The sequence below is a fragment of the Uncinocarpus reesii genome, genomic scaffold (genome assembly GCF_000003515.1).
Source record: "Uncinocarpus reesii 1704 scaffold_2 genomic scaffold, whole genome shotgun sequence".
In the NCBI taxonomy this organism is placed as follows: domain Eukaryota; kingdom Fungi; phylum Ascomycota; class Eurotiomycetes; order Onygenales; family Onygenaceae; genus Uncinocarpus; species Uncinocarpus reesii.
This window is the reverse complement of record NW_003052499.1, coordinates 4,893,046-4,914,080: the sequence shown is the minus strand read 5'-3', so window position 1 is coordinate 4,914,080 and position 21,035 is coordinate 4,893,046. Positions and strand designations below refer to the sequence as shown.

Sequence of the window (21,035 nt, the reverse complement as noted above, 5' to 3'; positions counted from 1 at the left end):
TGGTGCAACTCCGGTAATGCTGCCGGTGTTTCAGTTATAGTCCTGCTCGAACGCCTCTTCCATTCTAATCAATAACCTCTCCTTGGTGAGGTTGACTAGCAAATGTTGATGGTGAAGATGATGATGCAATCTGCTCTGTTGGCAAGCAATCCCTTCAAGTTGGAGCTCCCGATGATCCCGGTCCGCCGCCAGCTGGATTGCCAATCACGACGGCCAGGCTGGACTGACGCTTACCTAAATTCCGGGCCCCTTGCTCCTCCCAGACCGCCTCTTATGCTTGCTTGTGGACGGGACAAACATCGATCAGCCAGGAAGATTTTTTCTTCTGCACTCGACGGCTCTCACGTGTTGCGTGAAGCTTTTCGTTTGTGTGATTCATTGCGCAGGGTTGGCCAGCATCCCGTTATCTAAACAGCAAAGCGTTCCTCCAGGGTTATGCAGGTAATGGCCCGAGCATCGCCCAGATGTCTGCATGTACGTCAACAGAGGCGATCGACTGCTCAAATCGAGGAAACCCCTCCCTCCAATTCTTGTCGATGAAAGTGAAACTCGGTGGCTGAGGCCAGGGAGCTTGGACATGCTGAGTAGCTCATCAAGCGATGTTGAACTTGAAGCCCAGCAAGCTCGACGACGTCACTTGAGAATGCAGGCTTGGCAAGTCCAGACACCTGACAGTCAAGCCCTTAACATGGGTCAATACGCAGAATTCCGCGGTGACCTGTTGATGCTCATGAATGATTAAGATGCTCATCGCCTTCTTGCTAGCCGTTTCCGGCGGGTTGAAGCGGAGCAGCACGTGACGCCGCCGGTCCGAGTCATATGACCTCCGGCGTTCGGGGCCGACGACGACTCATTCACGAGTTGCAACGACATGAACACTCGGCGCCCTCAGAGCGTCTTCCCACGGTTGCACGACACGACGGAAGCGCGGCAACGGGGATCTATTCCAGAGTCTGATGAGTGCCGACACCCATTGAACCTTATTAGAGCTAACTAGCTAGGTTAATCTCGGCTTCATCAACTCAGCAGACACCACTAGCTTCTGCTGACCGTCGCTATTGTTAGAAACTGTCCTTATTTCGACAGAATTGGAGGAACCCAAGTGACTGATCAATATGATGTAACCCTCGTCCTTTGGTTTTCTTCATCCCACGGTACATCGGTGGCTCGGCAGCTGTTGTGCTAACTCGTTCTTACGGCAAGCAATGCACAGAGTTTTGAAGCGACAAACTCCGTTTCATCTTGCTCAATGTCTCTGCACACCCTCTGTAAGTTTCTACGCTGCAGACACCGAGGAACCGCTCCCGCCCTTTTCCTTTCTCAAGGCAGTGCTGAAACTGTAACCCCGCGTGCCACTCAATCGGGCTCCTTCCCTCAGCTGCTTCAGAAGTCGAGTAAATCCGAATACGGGGTACAGTCGGAGCTAACTTGAAAGACGGGCTACATAAACGCGGATTCCCAAGCACGCTCCTATTTGATTAGCGCCGCTACCCCGACCGCGCCACGTGAAGTATTTTTTTGGCTTTGGGCTTTGGACATTATTATTACGAATGCGTTCAACATGGCTGCGGGGACTGGCTTCATAACGCGAGAGATATCCGCTGGGGGATCTCTCTGAATAACCCCTAGCAATAAAACCCCTGATTTTGTGGTGGTCCGTGGGGTGCTATCATCATTTTCAATTACCTTGAAAACAAAATCCCCCCATTACTGTTGACAAGAGTTATTGATCTTTTAGGGTGCATATCGGGAGCGGTCCAACTAAAGAACCAAGGCCCCGGCCTTGATGGTGTTACTCAATCGGCATGGAGATAATAATGTCACCTAACTAGATCACGGAACAAAGACCCCCGATTTTAGAATTCCTTCACATGGTGCTGGGAAGAGACTTTCTGCGGCAATGGTATTGCATTCTGGTATGCTTTGCCTAGCCAATGCTAGGGCGAAACCTCCCCCTTTCTGACAGGGAAGACTGCGTGCTTTTTGCCAATCGTGATACCTGGGCTTCAGGAGTGTGTTTCTTGCTCATTGGCGGCATGTTAGCGGATACGGGTACATTTGAAAAGAGAGGAAGAAGCTTGCATGTTAACGCAGTTTGGCCTTTGAGACGCAACAATGGCTATTGTGTGACAATGTTGCAGGGTAATTGAGCCAATGCCACATGCCGCGCTTTCTCTATGTCTTGCAATTTCATATTATTGCCCGCACAAGAGTTCGAGCCATCGGTGGTAACGTTATTTTTCTGATCTCACCTTTGAGAAGCTGTTGGGGCAACAAATGGCATGGTTATGGGTGAGGGTAGACGCTATTTCCACGTCTTCTACGAGTAGGAGTCCTTTATTGGTGTAGTTCGCGTTCCTTTTGCGCCGCCCCTAGATATAACTACTCTCCAATATCGCTTAATTTCACCTCGAACCCTGTGACACAGTTGCGGTTACTCGTCGGGAAAAGCAAGAGAGGCCCATTTTTGACACAGATGCTTAGATTATATCTATCTCTCAGGATTGAAGGTCTATCTAAAATTCATCAGCATATTAACTAGGTAGCGAGCGGATCAGTCTGATGTTGTTCCGAGGAGAGCTAACTACCTAGCGAGTTTTGTTCAGTGCTCAACCACCTACAGAAGAGCTTGTCAACAGCTCCTCGATGTTCGAATCATCTAGCTGGAGATCGGATTTCAATCACTCAGATCTCATGTTTCCCCCAACACACTTTGAGGCTCGCACAAAAAAAAATCGCTTTTAACGTAAGCTTCGGAAATCCCCTTGCTTATCTCGCAACCCTGCGGTCCCAACCCTTCGTCCGATAGACCACCGCACAATACAACGTGTGTCACGATTCTTTATGGTCTTCCACTCCGCTGATTCCCTTGAGAAACACTGCTGGGTTGGTGGTGGTCTTGATGCCTATATCTACCATGTCACCGCAACTATTGTGGTGAAAACCGTCTGCCGTGATCGAACCCCTGAAGAAGAAACAGCAGATCATCCTTTCCTCAAGGAGATTGCATTTTACAAGCGCCTTAACGAGTGCAAGAATCGATGTGCAAATATTATTGATTGCTTTCTGATACTCCCCGACCATCTCTTCTTATCGTATTGCGAACATAAAGCAATTGCCCCCCGCTACTATGAGCGCCAGGAGCGAGAGAAAGGGTCCAACGGCTTTCATGGGCGTCTTATCAGAGTCAAGGAATATGAGGATCCTTCCTTAATCGCTCGATGGATACAGCAAGTTTCCTCTGCACTTGAGTTTGTGGAGCAATTGGGCTTCTGCCACAATGATTTACATGCAGGCAACTGTCTTCTTGACAAAGATCTCAACCTGAAACTAGCTGATTTTGGCCGTGCCACCACAATTGGACAGTTCCTAAGGATACATTGCCACCTCGGGCGAAACCAATACTTGCGGGTCCATTGAAAGGCACATATGGACTCTGTTCTGCTAGAACCGAACAGTTTGCCCTCGGGACACTTCTGTATTTTATGGTCTATGGCCATGAACCTTACGATGATATTGACCTCAGTGCGGCGGAATGGGACCGCCGATTTGGAGGAACAGAGTATCCGGAGCTCAACCGGCATGCAGTGTTTGATGGTCTTATTTCTGCTTGTTGGTATGTGTCTATCCCACAATGGCTCTGGTAGCCTATGATTTCAAGCGCACGACGAAGGACATTGCATCAATCATAGAATATGAGGCCATCAATTATCCAAAGGAGAGAGGGGCTTGCGAAGCGCTGCTCAAGAGAGGGATACTAGGACCTGACGTGGCACTTCGCTTTCAGCCGCCCTGGCGAAAATACCTCCAGGTAGGAAAGAGTATGTTTATTCGGATTCTGATCGATCTACGGAGAAAATTCTGGATTTGGCTTTGGTCTCTATTGAAATTGAATTCAAGTCAACAACGCTGACTCCCATTTATTGGCGCACTCCTTCACCAGTGCTGATCCTCCACTATTCGGTGTTCTAGCCTGCCTTTGTCCTGAGGTTCCTCTTTATGAGCCGACAGCAACTTGGCTTCAACCGTATGGCTGGACCCTAACATACTAGTAAGGAGTGGCCTGGCTGACCATGGGAATTGCTCTTGTATAATTATGCTAGGTTAGGGAGGCTTAAGCCAGAAGGCAACTTTCCTTGTTTACCTGGACACTGCCGATGACTTGGATGTTGAAATAGGCTGGAAGGCATGCTGGAAATTGCGGCAGCTGATTGGGAGGCGTGAAGCCCCCCAGCATATCAGGCAGTCCATGGGTTGAAAGGCTCAGTTGGCGAGCGTATTCGAGTATGGAGGAGGGCTTTGCATCTACCCGCTGGACCCATTTCAGGCACCGGGGTCGTTTGCTGGCCCCTGGGTTGGAGTTACCCACCGGGGGTTGGATCCGTATTGGGAAGCGAAGGAGCGGCTCGCCCTTTGCTAACCTTTAAACCTCAAGACTTCAAATCCTTGCCAAAGGTCCAAAGGACTCCGTATGAAGGAGTTCACCCAAAACTTACCGATTTGTTGGATTTTCACAAGGCTCAAGATAACTATTTAAATCCTTCGGGAGCCCCTACCAAGCTCCACATTTCTACCAAGTATCATCATCCATTCACCCCCGGTGCCGATGAGCGCAGACTCTGTTTGAACCTCCAACGTCCGACAAGCCACGTACCCCAATGCATACTGCAGATATTATTGCAGCGTTATCGATGGCCCCCGGCTTCTGGCTAGAAGGAAACGAGGGTCGGGGGTTGACAGCTGGGCTCCGGATCCCAACAGCAAAAAAAAAATAAAAAAATTTCCCATCACGATGGGGTGACAAGGCCCCCTTGCGAGTGATTTGGAAAAGCCCTTGCCTTGGAAGTGCCGGCCCGCCCAAACCGTATGGTCGGCGCCCGGCCACCATCCCTTGTTAAGTTGTGAGCAAGTTGTTATGGAGCCAGAGGCGGGGATCTCTACCATATACGGATGAAGATTCAGGGATTGATTATGCATGCATTATTCTCGGGTATGATGCTCAAACGAGGATGCAGGTCTCGATGAGTCTAGGCATTCTGACTGATGTATTCGCTGATGAATCGATGCTCTGTACTCCGTCAAACTTGAAATCCTCCATTCCTCCCCAAGCCTCCTGGATGCTCCCAGCGCCTGGCCTGCTTCACTCTGAAAGCAAAATTCCCGCTGGGAACACTAAAATCTCTGTCAGCAGGCTGGCCAGATTCTTAATCACCCTGGGCTTGATCCTGTTCCGGCCCAAACCGGCACTTTCTTGACAGAATGCTTCCTTGTTTACAAGTGTTTATGAAACTCCTGGATGTCCATTATTTCCCGCAATTGACTTGGCCCGCATTGCCAGCAATAATGTCAAGCCGCTGAAAGAACCCTACATTCCACAGCTCCTAGAGCTTCATTCAATGAGGATAGTAGCTTAGATGAATTCCACAATACAGCAGAATCCCAATTGCAAGATTTACTAACCATCGAACCTGAAAAATTGAATCCAGGGCCCCCTCAATCCTCCTGAGTCCGAGCATGCAATAAAGAACGCGTTAGCTGCACAGATTATATTCTAGACATTCAGCTTATACGGCGGCTCTTGCAAATCCTTTGTGGAGCAGCTCCAGAGCGGAAGTTGCAAGCTTGCCAATTCCGCTCAAGATAATCTCTGTTATTTTAGGGTAGATGTATCTGAAGGAGCAGCGCTATGCTCAAGCAAACACTAACCCTGGTGCTGTTGCCTAGACGGGCGCCAATTGGAATGGTAGGTCGAAGTGTATAGATGAATCCAGGGCTTTTTGATGAGCCTAGGGAGAGCAAGATCCAGAGGAAGGCGGTCGCAAATTTTATGTGGATTTTTTGTTGCTCTTTTGGAAGGTGCCTTGATACGGCCTCTGCATGTGGCATGATGGCTTCGGGATATTGGGAGTCAAGGGGTCGACAACAGAGTGATAGAACCTCTTCTTGGAAGGCCGGTGAAAGATATCCCATGGCAGAGTGTCGAGTATGGTTCAAGCCAATGTCCCTGAAATTCAGTTGGAGATTTGGAGAGGGTGGTGTCGGGGAGATAGTTATCGAAGAGATATAACTGCGGCAATAGTAGGCTTAGTTACCATACACTGCAGCATGTTGACCGAAAACAATGGCTTTTCATGGTGCGGATACCATAAATGTGGCTGCCATTGGCAATGAGGTTCTCTCCATGCTAAATCACTCCTTGATGCTAAGGCTCGGCTCGGCACGCTAGGCTCATTTACAAACTCCGGCGAAACCGACATTCCTCAACAAAAAATCCAGCTTTACAGTCTCCATTGGCAGTCCGCATTGTAATATCTATTTGAAATGGTGCGTCTCAAACATAGATATCTACTTGTCAACATCCTCTATCCGCCAACCCCGTCTTCCAACACTCTTCTCTCTGCGAAAACCCTCACGCAAGCAAAGGGCGAACCCGACGCTGAAACCCAGTTTCATTTACAAGTATGCCGGCCGACACCGGATCATATAAACGCGCAAGTCCTTGCAAGAATGATAAGGGAGGCAGTGAGTGAAATGTTTGGGGATTGGGGCATGGGGGAGCTAGGAGGCGCGGGAGCGGGAAGTGTTAGCGGTGAGTGACAGTTTTACTCCATTACTGTGTACGTAGGCCGGCGTGCCTACTTAAGCACATTGTCATTAGACGGAGCAATTGGGTTCTAATCAAAGCTGGAATTGTTTATCTAGTTAAATATCTCTCCCCCGCGACTTCCACGACTATAATCCGATGCCCCCGTGCCAGCTATCGCCTCGTTTGGGCCGCCCTCACATATATATCTTGCCTGCCGGAGTCAAAGGATAGGAAGCCTGGAGTTAAGAAAGTGCAATCCTTGGATTGTGTATTCCGGGTTGTGCGAGTTTCTGGCACCATGAAAAAGGTAGAGCAGGAGGCAGTCCGGAGAGCGAGATTAGAGGTGGCGAGACTGTCGAGGGAATGGGAGGAAAAGGGGAAGGATGTCCTTCAAGAAATGTTCCCAGGTGGTACGTCGGAAGGACATGGAATGGGTGTCATCGAAAGTGATGATGATGACGAGGACGAGGATAGTGATGGCTAAAAATGAATGGCCTTTGAGGACCATTTCAATGGAGTAAGTTATTCCGCTTCTGAGACGTCTTTGAGATAATTTCTTTCCCCTTTGAGGAGCTGCTTTGTTGTTCACTTATTCTGTTTCTTTGTGACTTTTATCCCACTGCTTTCTGTGATATGCGAGCCTAGATCCATGTCGAAATCTTCATCCCCTTGCTCAGGGGCACTTTTGCCTGTTTTTGCTCGTGCCTTCGCTTCTTCTTCCCAATTCTTTCTCTCATGCTCGTCCCAATCGTCCTTTGCCTCTAGCCATCTTTCTTGTACATCTTTGATATCAATCGTTCCCATGCCTTCTCTAACAGCTACTTGCCAGATCGTATCGTTGGCCCCCTCCGCTGTTCCGAAAGCATACCCACTCGCCCTATCGATCGCTTGCAACAAGCTCATCATACTCCTCTTATCTTCTACCGCGAGCGTTTCAAACGCAACGAGGCCGAAATCCTGCACCACTTCTATGATCGTCCTATTCAGGGCATCGAATTTTGAACCGGCGAAGAAGGGACCTTCCTCTTTCAAATGAGGAATAAGATATGAGAGATCTTGAACTTCAGTATAGAAGTCTAAGTTGAACGGGAGAGGAGGATAGTTCGAGAGATTGTCGACCTTCGTGAGAACGTTCAAGTGGGGCAAGTCCATTTGCAGCATGGCCCGAAGACAAAGGAGCAGCGCCGAGATGTACATTGACGGGAGCGTTAAATTGTATGAATCGACGAGATGTATCACTACTAACTGCAATGAGGCGTTAGTTGTAAACAATCTCTCGGGCATGAAGGAGAACGGGTCATTGCAGACTCTATACCCAAGCTTCTGCAACTGGAAGAAAATATTTCGAAGCGAGGAATGATGTGTGAATATCTCGACTTGGCCGGGGCAATCGAATAAAATGTAGTCATCTACAATGTAACCATTCAGTTGAGTGTTTCAATGCCAGTTGCGTGCTGAATTCAGCGTACCTCCTAATTTCTCTAACCCTTCCTTCAGCCATTCAAAATTACCTTCTACCTCTTCCATAGCATATAATATCCCCCCATTTGGCCCCAGGGTATCTTCGGCCATTATTTCTTCAAGTGTGACTAGGTCCCGCACATCCAACGCGGGAGCATACGAAGTGCGATCGTTGGCTGGGTCGAGGTTCACGACGGAACACTTTCTGCCGATCGCAGACATGAATTGCTGCATTCCATTGCAATACGTGGATTTTCCCGAGCCGGGAGGTCCAATAATGAGCTGTGCAAACGGCATATTCGTAGAGCACAGATTGTAGCTGGATTGCAGAATGTCGAGCGGCACGCTGTACTCTGGGCGATCAGTGTTTTCTGCCCGCAATGATGTAAGTACCGGAAGAGGGAAGCTAGTCAACCTCCGAAGGCGGTGTGCATGGGCAGAAAATAGTTAGTCCCTCGACTAGTTAGCTTTGGGGGAGAGCAAACCAAACCGTGTATCAGTCCAGAGAACAAACTCCGTAACAACTTTCCCTTACATTCGCCGAGCTCTGCCTGGTTGAATTCCTCTATTCCGTGTGGCCGTCTTTTAACTACCTTCCATATGGCTTCAAGTATGTGAAAACATACTTTTTTTTGTGGCTATTCACTCTGTCAGAGACCTTCTAACATCTTTGCGATAGACCAATTCGCCGTTCCAGATTCTCCGACGGATGTGATTTCCGCCGTCAAGTTCTCCCCGCAACCAGATTCGACGCGAATTGCGGTGTCATCATGGGATAAGAATGTATATCTGTACGATATCCGGGATCCTCAAACGGGACAGCTTGGTGAAGGGATGCTTATTGGGAAATTTGAGCATCGCGCACCGGTCCTGGATGTCTGCTTCGGAGAGAACGACGATGAGCTATATACAGGTGGTTTAGATTGGGATGTTAAAAGGCAGGTCTGCAGAACGGGGATCTATACCTAATTTCAGTTTCGACTAATTTCAAGGGTTTAGGATTGATGTATCTTCCTCTTCGCAAACGGTCCTCAGTTCGCATAACGCCGGCGTGAAATCCGTCGTTTATAGTCGAGAGCATAAGATTGTGATCTCTGCCTCTTGGGATTCGACCCTCCACATTCATCGCATCGGCGACTTTGCGCTAACCCCCGCGACTATCTCACTTCCCTCAAAGCCGTTTTCCCTCTCGCTCACCCCCACGAGGCTAGTTGTGGCAATGGCTTCGCGTGCTCTACATATCTACGATTTACGCTCTTTGGCTACATTCACTGAAGAATCTGGCTCTGTCCCTCCACCCAACAAACTTGATATTGAGCCGTGGCAGCGTCGAGAGAGCAGTCTAAAATTTATGACTCGCGCAGTAGCCTGCATGCCAAACGACGCGGGATACGCATCGTCTAGTATTGAAGGGCGCGTGGCTGTGGAATGGTTCGATCCGTCCTCGGAATCACAAGATCGAAAATACGCGTTTAAATGTCATCGACAGAATGTTGACGGTGTGGATGTTGTGTACCCTGTGAATGCCCTGACATTCCATCCAACCTTTGGCACGTTCGCCTCTGGAGGTGGCGATGGCGTGGTTGCGTTATGGGATGGCATTGCGAAGCGAAGAATTAGGCAATACCAGAAATACCCGAGTAGTGTGGCAGCCTTGTCGTTCAGTTCCAACGGGAAATATTTGGCGATCGGGGTAAGCCCAGGATTTGAAGATGGGAAGGATGATGTCCCAGAGGGCACAGTTAGGCTTTTTATCAGGGAGTTAGGGGAAACTGAGGCTAAAAGCAAGGGAGCAAAATAGTCCCAGGGCTTTAAGGCTTGTTCTGTCTACACCTTTTAACGCGAGTATAATACTTCCTCATTTTGTATTGGTAACTTCTTGTTGAGAGGTTACCTCTAACTGAAGGTTAGACGGGCCGTTAGTTATGTGTCATTGGTGGGATTGTGATTTTGTCGTGGAGGCTTTAGCTAAACTCGCCGGAAGGTATAATCAGATTACCAGTGATTCAGTGAATAATTTCCACCTGCTATCCATGAAACTGATGTAGCTACTGAGCATTATTGTATGTGAATGTGCCCAACATCCTTCACTCCTTGATAAGCTTCATAACATTCTGACTAAGCTGCCGTTGTGGGGCAACCAAAATAAACTCATTCGACAAGGACTCTAGAAGACCATATTGTGACAGTTGCCAATGTCAACCACATATCATCAGCAGCGTTAGGAGGTTATCCGGGGCAGTTTCAGCATACATACTACTTACCAGCCAAAATCTCTCCATGACGCAGTCGTTCGCTTCCACGTTCGCCGGTCCTACTTCAAAAGAGAGGAAGTACGACCGTCAGCTCCGGTTATGGGCGGCCAGCGGCCAACAGGCCCTCGAGGACTCCCGCGTTCTTTTAGTTAACTCGGATGGCGCAGTAGGCTACGACGATGAGTCTGTCACGGGAGTTGTGGGCGTGGAAACCCTCAAGAACCTGGTTCTGCCTGGAATCGGTGGCTTCACGATCGTTGATCCGGCCAAAGTGAGGGAAAGCGACCTGGGCGTGAATTTCTTCTTAAGTGAGGACAGTTTGGGGGGATCAAGAGCAGAGGAGACTTGCAAATACTTGAAGGAATTGAATCCGGATGTTGATGGCCTATGGTCTTCGCAGGTAAGGAGACTTGCCTTTCGGTTCCTCTACGGCTTTACTGAAAAGTGACTAACCAGACCTGCAGCCAATACTACAGATACTGTCACAAAATAGTGGCTTTTTGGTGTCCTACAGACTTGTTATTGTCACGGGCCCAATGAGACAATCCACTCTTCAGGTCATCTCTCAACAAACAGCCGAGCTTTCTATCCCATTAATATACGTCCACTCAGTCGGCTTCTATTGCTCATTCTCCCTTCAGCTACCTTCCGTATTTCCCGTTGTCGAAACACATCCAGACCCGGACTCGATGCAAGACCTTCGGCTCACAAAACCCTGGCCAGAACTACTAGCTACTACAAATCAAATACAACGTCTCGAAGCTCTGGATGATCACCAGCATGGGCATGTCCCGTACTTGTTACTTCTACTTTACTATCTCGAGGAGTGGAAGCGAAGTCATGATGGAAGATATCCGCAAAGTTATAAAGAAAAAACTGAATTTCGGGAAATGGTTCGTCGTGGAGCTAGAACTAACAATCCTGAGGGAGGTGAGGAGAACTTTGATGAGGCTGCCGCTGCGGTATTGAAGAGCGTCGGTCCTTGGTCATTAAACCGCAACGTACGAGACTTGTTTGAGATGGATGACTGTTCCAACCTCAACGCGCAATCAGATAACTTCTGGGTCATTTCACATGCTATTAAGACCTTTTATAAATGTCATGACGTTTTACCGCTTCCTGGAACGCTTCCAGATATGAAGGCTCAATCCTCGGATTACATATCCCTTCAAAACCTATACAAAACAAAGGCACGAAAAGACTTGGCCGAGGTTGTATCCACTGTTCGGGCAATCGAAACCCAGTTAGGTCCTGATCGTGTTGTTTCGCCGATTTCGGAAAAGGAAATCGAAGTATTTTGCAAAAATGCTGCGCATATTAAAGTTGTTAAAGGGCGCAAACTTCCTTTCGTCGACTCAGACGCGCCGGACAAAGAAACGGTAAAAGCCATTCGAAATAACATCGAAAACCCGGAGTCTTTGATACCAATATTTCTTTCTCTTCGAGCCCTTGATATTCTTGTTACCGAATATCAGGAAAAGAGGCTGCACTCAACGTCCTCGTCGTCATACCTTGACGATCCCACGAACTGGCAACGAGCTATGTATAAGCTCATGACCAGTATTCAGGCCAACGATTCGGACTGCTTGGATGATGAAGCTCAAGCAAACATTCAAAATACAGTTACGGAGACGCGCCGGGCTGGAGTTGGAGACCTTCACAATATTTCGGCGTTGGCGGGAGGATTTGTCGCGCAAGAAGCACTAAAGGTGTTGACGAAACAATATGTGCCACTTGATAATACCTTTCTTTTTGATGGAGTTAAGGGTCGCGGGGAAATGTTTAGATTGTGATTAGCTGGGGAATATGGTTGTGACCTGTTTTGAACTGCGATAAAGCATATGACGATAGATGAATCCGATGAAATTCCTGTGCCTCTCGCCGGGCGGTCTGATTTCTGGTCTCAATTAATAGTCTCTTTTTTTGAGAGAGAGAAAATAGGATCCCTGAGTCATAATCGCAGTGAAATCTCGGATTGATCGGATACTGTTGTTAGCCTGTTGACACGGAGTATCCATATGTTGTTCCACGTCGCACATCCAGACCACCAGCCACACCGGGAGGGCGACGTCAGCACCAGCCACTGGCACCAGCCAAGATGGTTGAGTGAACTCAAACTCAACGACGAAGCTCTCGATTCAACAACGTCAAGTCATTGTTCTTCCACTTGACAACAACAACTCCATCCATCACAGTTGTGATGATCATGATCTGCAACAGCATCCTCCAAGCGCGGAGCTTGTTCCTCTCTTGGAGCATTATGAGTGGTGAGGTTCTGACTCACCAGCAATCTGATGGGTCTTCATTGTGCGACCTCTAGCCCCCACGGCGATATGGACGGAGCCATTACCTGATCATGGAATACGGAGTACGGAGTATTATAGGATGAAACGGGCTTTCGCTTCGGTCCTCCCCCCTGCTGAGATTGCCTTCAAGGATGAGGGCTGTTCAGCCCACCGTGTACCCATTCTCCTTGACGTGGTTATCAGCGCTTCACAGTAGGGCTGAACTGGTCAATCAGATCTCACGTTGAAGCGCCTATCAAAAGTGCAGTTACAAAGTCTCATCTATTTGCTTTTTCCTAGCGCCCTGAGACTTGAAAGGGAAGAATGAATACCTTGTCGAACAATTTGCATCTTCCGTTATTTGACGTTGAAGTGACAAATCCGCTTTGTGTCGTCGCTCCCTTTCCAGCTCCATACCCCTTCGCTTTATTATTATAATAAGATACTGGCCTTCATCGGTTCTTTTTCTTCATATTACTCTTGATTAACAGCTGCATACCCTGATCTCGAGCTCGCTTTCCACTTATTAAATAATTGACAAAATGAAACTGAAAAATATTCTTGACGCCAACTATACCAGTCACAATTGGCGAAAGCCTTTGCCATCTGCTTCTAACCCGCTCGTTTTAGACGAGATACGTCTTGAGAACAGGCCAAACGACCATTCACAAGCCCCTTCGAAAGCTAGCCAGCATGATGAGCAACCAATTCTCAAAAAGCGCCATGCAACGACTGCAATGGAATTGTTCTTCGACCTCTTTTTCGTGGCCAACCTTGGAAGTTTTGCTTCAGCTCATGAAATTAACACTACCGAAAGTTTGTTGCTTTGGTACAAACGCCGATTCATCCTAATACTGACCAAGGTTCACAGATGTAAAGTCGTACGTCGGTTACATAGCGATCTTATGGTTCTATTGGCTCCAGACTGCGCTCTTCGACATTAGATTCTACTCCGATTCCGTTTCTTCACGTACGTTTAAGGCCCTACACCTAGGGATTATGACCGGGTTTGCTGTTCTAGCCCCGAATTTTGACGTGACCGACCCTCTCAACCATCCACGTCGCTTCCGTAACATGAGTTTAGTCCTTGCGGCATCCCGCCTCATACTCGTATTTCAATATGGAATTGTGGCTTGGTATGTGCGAGGGTATAAAAAAACCCTCAGCGCAAAGATAATTACAACAGGAACGCTTTTTGTTTCAGCTTTGGTGTTCTTGATTATCGCGCTTGCATCACAGATGGACCGTGCTCGTTATGCGTATCTCGGTTGGTACATTGTGCCGGCCGTGGAGGCTGTGATTATGATTGCAATTTCTAGCTTCTGGAAAGTGCTAAGCTTCAAGGGGACTCCAATCGTTGAGCGATTTGGAGGTATGACCCTCATAGTTCTTGGAGAAGGTACCGTTGGAATGGCTAAAGCGGTACGTTGAGGTGTAGATTATTTCAATTCAATTGACTAACGCATGCTAGGTGACAAGCATCGCCAAAGGAACATCCCACCCCACAGCATCTTCGATAGTGCTTATTACTTGCTATGTCGTAATTCTGGTAAGACGACCAAATTTCCACATTTTATTTCGTCGACTGACCAGTTTGCGTTGATTTGATACAATTTTAGTATTTTATGTATATGATATACTTTGATCAAACCGATGAAAACCGTTTCGGAACCATTCGCCAGCAAATCTGGGCACTGTTGCACTTCCCATTGCACATGGCTATTCTTATTACGAACGAAGGAAGTCGTACTTTCGTCCTCTATAGCGTTGCCAAGGGCATCTATGAGAAGGCTTTCAGGGACTCTCAACGTTTGAAGGTCTATGATAGTATACCTCAGCTGGTTGACAGCCTTAAAGAGATAGTCTCCAGCTTGAAAGGGAGACTCAGGGATACCCAAGAAGTTCCGGACTTTAGCTCCATCTATGGCAACATTACTGCTATTAAAAACCCTAGAACAGACGCACAAAAAGTGGAAGATCTACTTACTGAGTTTAACGGAAGTACCTTTGTCTGGATTATGCGCTCCTTCGGTGTCGACATCGGCGAATCGCACTCAACCAAAATTGAAACTGCCCGCGAGCGGATCGATAAGCTATCTGAGAAATTCTTTGTGGTCTTCCGATTCTTTTTCATATCTGCTGGACTTGTTCTCGTCTTCATGGCCTTGTTACACTGGTTTTCGAAGTCACATAAAAGCCGAGGAGAGGTCATGTCCATCATCATCACTACTGTCGCTGGCATTGGTCTATCTCTGACCTCGATTGTGGCCCTAGTTGATGGCAATGGTAAGAATGCATTTTCGAACTATCTAAACAGTGGATGGATAGTCCCTTCTGTTGTTCTCGTCTACGGTTTTGGTGAGTTGCTATCCTTGTTTCCCTAAGATAGTTCCAGTCTCTCAAAATTAACCATGCTTTTTAGTGGTTGCAATTGACAACATTATTATTGTTGTTTCCCATCAACGAAGAAGCAAATATACTTCTCAAGCCTATACACGAGTTCCATGACGATAAAGTAATTTCCGGCTACTATTTTCTAAGTTACCTATGGACATTTTCCGGCAAACGACAGCTTGGGAATTTTTGGCTACTCCTTGTCGAGTTTACCGTTCAGAAGTCAAAAGCATAAAAACATCAGCAACTCAAACAACCCTTAGAAATTGTTTGATTGATTCGCGCCATGAGTCTCTGTAGCTATGATTTAGGTACATGAGTTGAAAGGGCGGTCCTTCCACCAAGCTGTACAAATGCTATATTGTCAATGGCATGTTGATTTCACAAGGACTCCTTTTGATATCGCGAAAAGGGCTTAATGAAGCCATACTTTCTAGAATCTATTGTTGGATGAAGCTAGTTTAGCTATTTATATATTGAGGCTCTCAGTTCTATTGCAGAATTTAATCACGGCTACCCGGAGTATATCAAGCCCTGCTATGTCCTTTGGACAATATGATTCTAGGACGATATTTACGGACTATCTTGAAAAGATTTTGATGCGTACAAGCTAATGAATTCTTTTCGTAGTGCTCGCGTTGCATAATGGTTGGGGCCTAGGTGGTGAAGCTCGACCAGCAAGGATCACTACCTAGTTATGGATTTGAAAATCCCTCGCCCTAGTCGTCATAATCATACTTACTCCCACCGATCCTCAGAGTGCTGTTTATGCCTATCTATCATTGACACCAGGTGTTGGCGGAATTTTAATATTCAGTCGGATTCTGGACTATTCCGCCATCTCTATATCTAGGGGAACGGGTACTGAAGTTGGGATATCAACGATCTCGTACCCGGCCAGCTATACGGACAATCTCCATAGCTTTACTAGGCTGACGAGACTGATGGTATCAGGATCTTCAGCGAGACAACCGGTGACAACGCAACGAGTTGTCCATCCACTTAACCCAGCTTTCTAGGTTCCAACGAACGTAAACCGAAGCAGCAAGGCGATTTTCTCCCGTCTCAAATACATGACCAAGGGTTGATCGATTGTCCCTGCCCAGGGAGTCGAAATTGGAGCAAGGTAGGGTTCGATGTTTCTGGGGGGGGGCGCTTCCACCCAAAGCCCTGATTCAAAAGCCGATGAACGTGCGCACGGATATGCTGGACATATGCATACTGAGCCCCACAACCTTTCTCCTATGTCGCAGGTGCCAATAAAGTTCCTGTATCGACGTGTTCACGACCGGTAGACCACACGGATGTGGGAGACCTTTGGTAGTCCTGAATGCGAAGCTGCGCGTCTGAGACTTGTCTGGGTTGCACTTTGCCGATTGTATCGCAATGCCAGTGCCGCACGGGGGCCACACACAGACGCCATGGCATGGAATTGGAGAAGAGTGTGCAGATCTTTTCAAAAAAGGCCAAGTAAGAACATGCTATGGGCGAAATAGATACTTTAGCTTCTGGGTGTCATAAGACGACAAAGAAGATCCTTGATCGTAGAAATACTGCCGTCATATCGTGGTTCGTTTGGCTTCACCTATCGAGCAGATCGAAGATGGCCATATTTTTCACCATGCAATTCGACTCGGATGCGCAGCCTAATTCGGCCCGTGCGTCTTTCATGTCCGAATCTCCACGCATTGTGGTAATTATCCTAGCCGCAGTCTCACAAGACGTGAGCTGGCCGTTATTGAATTCGGGGGATTGCTGCTGCTGCTGAGAGCAACTATCTGCCACACACGCTGCCGCTGTCCGCTCCTCGCGGGTATTGCAGTAACTTCGAGAGCATAAAGATGAGCTGAGTTCCGCGCAAGTGGTCGATTGAGATATGTTTCCCCCGTCGGTATGCTGCAGTTCCGCTCCCTTTCCGTGCGATTTCACCGCTTGCGAGCCTTGACCCCCGGTCAACTGTCCAGTTGCTGCACTCGACGCCCTATACGGAGGCGGAGGAAGCGTCGTCGAAGCGGCCAGTTCCGTCGGTTCTCGATGCGCTTTCAAGAAAGCTTCCACTTCCTCATCCGTGATGCCACGGGATTTCAGCAGCGATCGCAGCAATGCATTTTCCGCCGCGACTTTTCTGCCGGCAAGCTGGACTTCCAGCGTTGCTTGGACACCGAGCTTTTCGAATGCTCCTAGGCGACGTTCGAGGTCTCGAATGTACTCTTTGCGTCTTGCGCGGGAACGTCGCTGGTTATCGCGAACTCGGGTATCCTTGGTGACGTGGTGGGACTGCAATGGACAACAGGTTTAGTTAGTGATTCTGGAGGGAAACTGCCTAATGGTGGACTGAAGCGCGAATGGAATAGCTTACCTCGGCCATTTGGTGATTTTAATAAGTTGCTTTCCATATGTGAAGATGTCACCGTGGTTTTGTACGTTGGTGATGTGGTGACAAGGTGAAGTCGCCCTCAAAAAGTCAATCTTACAAAAGGCCGCACGACTAAAACCTGCTTAACCCACTGGCAGGCAATGGAGAGCTTGAAATGGCTGATACGGCAACAATTTTATGTGCCAAACAGGGTTTTACGCCTGTCAGTACTCCATAAGGCTATATACAATGCATTGCAGCGGCTATGCTGATCCCTCCCTTGATTTCCCGAATATCAAAATCCAAAAAAGCGCCCTTGATGCTCTCACGATTACCTTTCTAAATCCCACAAAAAAAAACAGAGAGAACTCGAAATTCAGATATATATCACCATGGTCAAGAAGGATAATAGAGTAAACAAAGTCACTGGAACTGCGGCAACTATGGCTGAATTTCTATCAGCATTCGAAGGTGGCGACTGCTTCGGAGACGCATTATTGACCGACGTTTGGCCGGCGCCATTGCTTCCGGGGTTTCTGTCGGTAGGATGCGGCGCTGAGCCCCCAGGACGTGTTGAGACGACATTTTCAATTGTGTTTGGGAGATTCATTGTCGCGTCTTGTTGCGCCAGTGGGATTGTCGTTCCATCACAAATAATCGCCGATGAGCCAATGGTGAGCGCAACCGGTCTATCTTGATTTCCGGCAGCCAAGGTCATGGGCGTACTATTATTTTCCATGGTTATGGTGGCCTGTGGAAGAGCGACTATCACGGAGGTTCTGATGTGATAGACCGTTATGGGAACGCCGGAGATTATGAAACTGGTTTTACTATCATGCTCAATATGATCCAAGCCCCCATTACTCGGTGGGGGCCTTTTGCCTGTATGATGGCCTTCGCTGTCGGGCGACGCGGTGACTTCAGGGCGCGAGCTGTGATCCCGAGTTCGTTGATTGTCGAGAATAGTATTCCATGACTGAAGTCCATCGATAGCGCTCTTAATCAAACTTGTCACTCTGGCTGGTTTGGAGAAATTCGGGGGGATTATTGAATCCGGCACTTCGTATATAGTAGTCTTTTTTGTAACCGAGACAACTGCACTTGAGATCATATAGATCGGTGAGCGTGTAGCGCAGGGATCTTCTATGTCAACAGATGAGGTCTTGTCGGCCGGTGCAAAGCAAGGTGGAAGGGGCGTGATGTACGTTGGCTTTGCAACCACGGAACCGATGCCCACATACGTGTAAACGTCGGTTATCGTCGTATACACGATTTCGGGTATAGTTCCAGAGTAGTGAAGCGTCCCAGAACAAGTGGCAGGCCCAGTAGGTTGCGAGGTGGTAGAAGGCGAAGAGGACAAAGTCTTCTTCCGAGAGACGGTCGCGGGATTGCAGAAGAAGGTGCTATCGAATGAAAAGAGACTGTAAGACGTGGTTGAAGCTGTTGATAACGAGGCTGTTCAGTAGAACGATCAGTGTCAGATCAAATAGAACTAGGCTATGGTAGGCGTACGGTTCGTCGTTTCCCATGGCAGACTGGCCGCAAAAGGAGCAGAAAGGATGAATAAAACGAGTGGCAGCGGAACAGAGGCCATCTTGACAACTGTTCCGCAAAAAGTCGTGTCGGTTTGAGCAATGGAAGAAGAGTCAGAACACCATTGTCTGGGAGACAGAAGATTGCAATATCACAGCCACGGTGCCCCAGATAAGAGCAGAGAACAAGCAGCACGAACAGGGGCAAGCTGTCCGAGTTTGAGCGAGCAAGAGTGCATTAGCTAGCTCATTCTTTGTCTCTGAACAAATCCTCGTGGGTGAGAGGCTGCTAGCAGGAAAATATCATCATTGACCGGCCTCTCATTCCCGCGACAAGTGCCAGGATGCCCGTCGGCTGCAGTCTGGGAGAGAAAAGGGATCCTCCATGAAGAGGTCGATACGGAAGCTTAAAGGCGAGTCTCCAGGTTTGTGAAGAAGGCTAACAGTCAACGCAGACAGGGATCAGCCAACAGCAAAGACCTTGATGCTGCGATCATCAACCCCAGGCTTTTTGCTCAATCGCCTTTTTCGCATGAACTGTCCAGTTTGATCAAAGTCTCGGGCAAGAAATAGAGCTTCTGATGACAACTGAAGAAATCGATACGACTTGACAATCAGTACTCCGTAAGTTCCCAAGTATTCCCAGAGCATCTTGCGGATGGCGTTGGTGCTGATTTAACCAAGCCACAAGGCCACGACCTGTTGAAACAGGACGCTCATTTTGAAATCGACTGCCCTGCCTCTTCCTATCCCGGCGATCCGTTTTTCACTTAATAAGATGTTCGCTGACGGATGGCAAGAAGCCGGACAACTATTGGCAACCTTTGTCTTCGATTCAAGCCCTGTCCTGGCAAAAGGAGGACAAGGATTGTCCCAAACCCAGCTTTGAGGACTTAATAGTGCGTTTTCAGTTTCTTTCTGAACCTCCAGGATTGCAGGAACCAGCTGGGTAGCAAGATTCAAAAATATCGTCACCTCAGGAACAGGATTGGTATTGCGGCCCAGCTTTAGTGAGCATCGACAGGTTGCTCTTCATAGTGTCCAACGGAAATCTTGAGATTGTAAAAACTTCTCATTATTTCTTCCGACTCTCAACCCGGCAATCTGGGTTTCCTTGAGGTCCAGACTTTGCACGATCTTGCAATTTACTCAGAACACCGGGTCAAAGGTCCCCACTGTTCGCAGAGCGCTCAGTGTAAATGAGAACCCGAGCTGTGATCAGTTCAATAACCGCGTTTTGCTTTTTTCCCCGCGGCTTAAAGGTGTAACTCCAATTTGAAAAGAGAAACACCCGATGCCTACCGAGGCGGTTACATTGGAGAGGAGCTGCTCAATGGCCGTACCATCTTCGATTCCACCTACGATGGAACGGTGCTGGAGCAGCACTTTGTCACATGAGGCCTTTGAAAAAAGTGTTTCAACAATCTCATAAATATTTGAAGCTTGGCAGACACAGGGGAGCAGCTCCTGATCTGAGCTTATTCGTACCTGGGCCACAAGAACGCAGCAGGATGGCACTCAGGAGAAAGAGGATGAGAATCACGGGTTGAAGTTGATAGAGAATGAAGGGACAGGGGGGAAGAGGGGCTGCTGTAGCTACTCCGTAGAGTCCGTGCCTATGTTTGTTCGGATTGATAGCACTATGTATCTCAAAGAGGTTGTTGATGGAATGGGCTCAAAATGGCATCCGGTGTAGGTTTTACAGAATCAGTTATAACCGCGAGCAAACCGCCCATATGGTATATACCCAGATTATACTGTAGGAGTCTCTAAAGCTATAACTATGGGCTCCCAAATTTCGCAAGTGCACAAGCCAGTTATTATTCTCTTCATTAACGCCGCTTATACTCATACAGGGTTTAAGATTTGTCAAAAGACAAAGAGTCTAGATTGGCGATTGAACGGTGTAAAAATGATGGGAGTTCAGGTCTGTAACCACATACCTTTGGACCGAGGAAGATGGCCATGGCAGTAACAGGATCGACCTAGCTACGAAGTTAACGGTAACTCGGTGGAAGGAGATGTCAGCTCAGGTTTCAAGGATCAACGATAACTATCTAGTGATCCTGAAAAGGCTGGTTGACGACGGAAAACAGTCCTAACCCGGCTTCCGTGTTCTAGAAATTAGCCCATGACGGTTTTATATGACAATGTGCATTCTGCAAC

The 21,035-nt window shown here is 47.9% G+C and overlaps 7 protein-coding genes across 7 annotated transcripts; 4 read left to right on the top strand and 3 right to left on the bottom strand.

Moving 5' to 3' along the window:
* Positions 1-3,634: 3,634 nt before the first annotated feature.
* On the top strand, positions 3,635-4,052 carry UREG_04627 (uncharacterized protein; the record flags this gene model as incomplete). Its single annotated transcript, XM_002545064.1, has 2 exons — positions 3,635-3,821; positions 3,901-4,052. 2 exons carry the CDS (start codon positions 3,635-3,637, stop codon positions 4,050-4,052), a joined length of 339 nt encoding a protein of 112 aa, XP_002545110.1.
* A 2,269-nt stretch (positions 4,053-6,321) lies between these two features.
* Positions 6,322-7,070, top strand: UREG_04626 (uncharacterized protein; the record flags this gene model as incomplete). Its single annotated transcript, XM_002545063.1, has 2 exons — positions 6,322-6,589; positions 6,703-7,070. The coding sequence occupies 2 exons, from the start codon at positions 6,322-6,324 to the stop codon at positions 7,068-7,070; spliced, it is 636 nt and encodes a 211-aa protein (XP_002545109.1).
* Positions 7,071-7,171: 101 nt separating this feature from the next.
* UREG_04625 (uncharacterized protein) lies at positions 7,172-8,344 on the bottom strand (the record flags this gene model as incomplete). The annotated part of the gene is made up of 2 exons (XM_002545062.1): positions 7,172-7,824; positions 8,056-8,344. The coding sequence occupies 2 exons, from the start codon at positions 8,342-8,344 to the stop codon at positions 7,172-7,174; spliced, it is 942 nt and encodes a 313-aa protein (XP_002545108.1).
* A 922-nt stretch (positions 8,345-9,266) lies between these two features.
* On the top strand, positions 9,267-12,095 carry UREG_04624 (uncharacterized protein; the record flags this gene model as incomplete). The annotated part of the gene is made up of 4 exons (XM_002545061.1): positions 9,267-9,740; positions 9,954-9,991; positions 10,171-10,702; positions 10,767-12,095. 4 exons carry the CDS (start codon positions 9,267-9,269, stop codon positions 12,093-12,095), a joined length of 2,373 nt encoding a protein of 790 aa, XP_002545107.1.
* A 1,034-nt stretch (positions 12,096-13,129) lies between these two features.
* UREG_04623 (uncharacterized protein) lies at positions 13,130-15,095 on the top strand (the record flags this gene model as incomplete). Its single annotated transcript, XM_002545060.1, has 5 exons — positions 13,130-13,403; positions 13,459-14,009; positions 14,059-14,136; positions 14,207-14,945; positions 15,010-15,095. The coding sequence occupies 5 exons, from the start codon at positions 13,130-13,132 to the stop codon at positions 15,093-15,095; spliced, it is 1,728 nt and encodes a 575-aa protein (XP_002545106.1).
* A 1,467-nt stretch (positions 15,096-16,562) lies between these two features.
* UREG_04622 (uncharacterized protein) lies at positions 16,563-17,349 on the bottom strand (the record flags this gene model as incomplete). Its single annotated transcript, XM_002545059.1, has 2 exons — positions 16,563-17,258; positions 17,341-17,349. 2 exons carry the CDS (start codon positions 17,347-17,349, stop codon positions 16,563-16,565), a joined length of 705 nt encoding a protein of 234 aa, XP_002545105.1.
* A 2,669-nt stretch (positions 17,350-20,018) lies between these two features.
* Positions 20,019-20,836, bottom strand: UREG_04621 (uncharacterized protein; the record flags this gene model as incomplete). Its single annotated transcript, XM_002545058.1, has 3 exons — positions 20,019-20,081; positions 20,172-20,357; positions 20,813-20,836. 3 exons carry the CDS (start codon positions 20,834-20,836, stop codon positions 20,019-20,021), a joined length of 273 nt encoding a protein of 90 aa, XP_002545104.1.
* Positions 20,837-21,035: the final 199 nt, after the last annotated feature.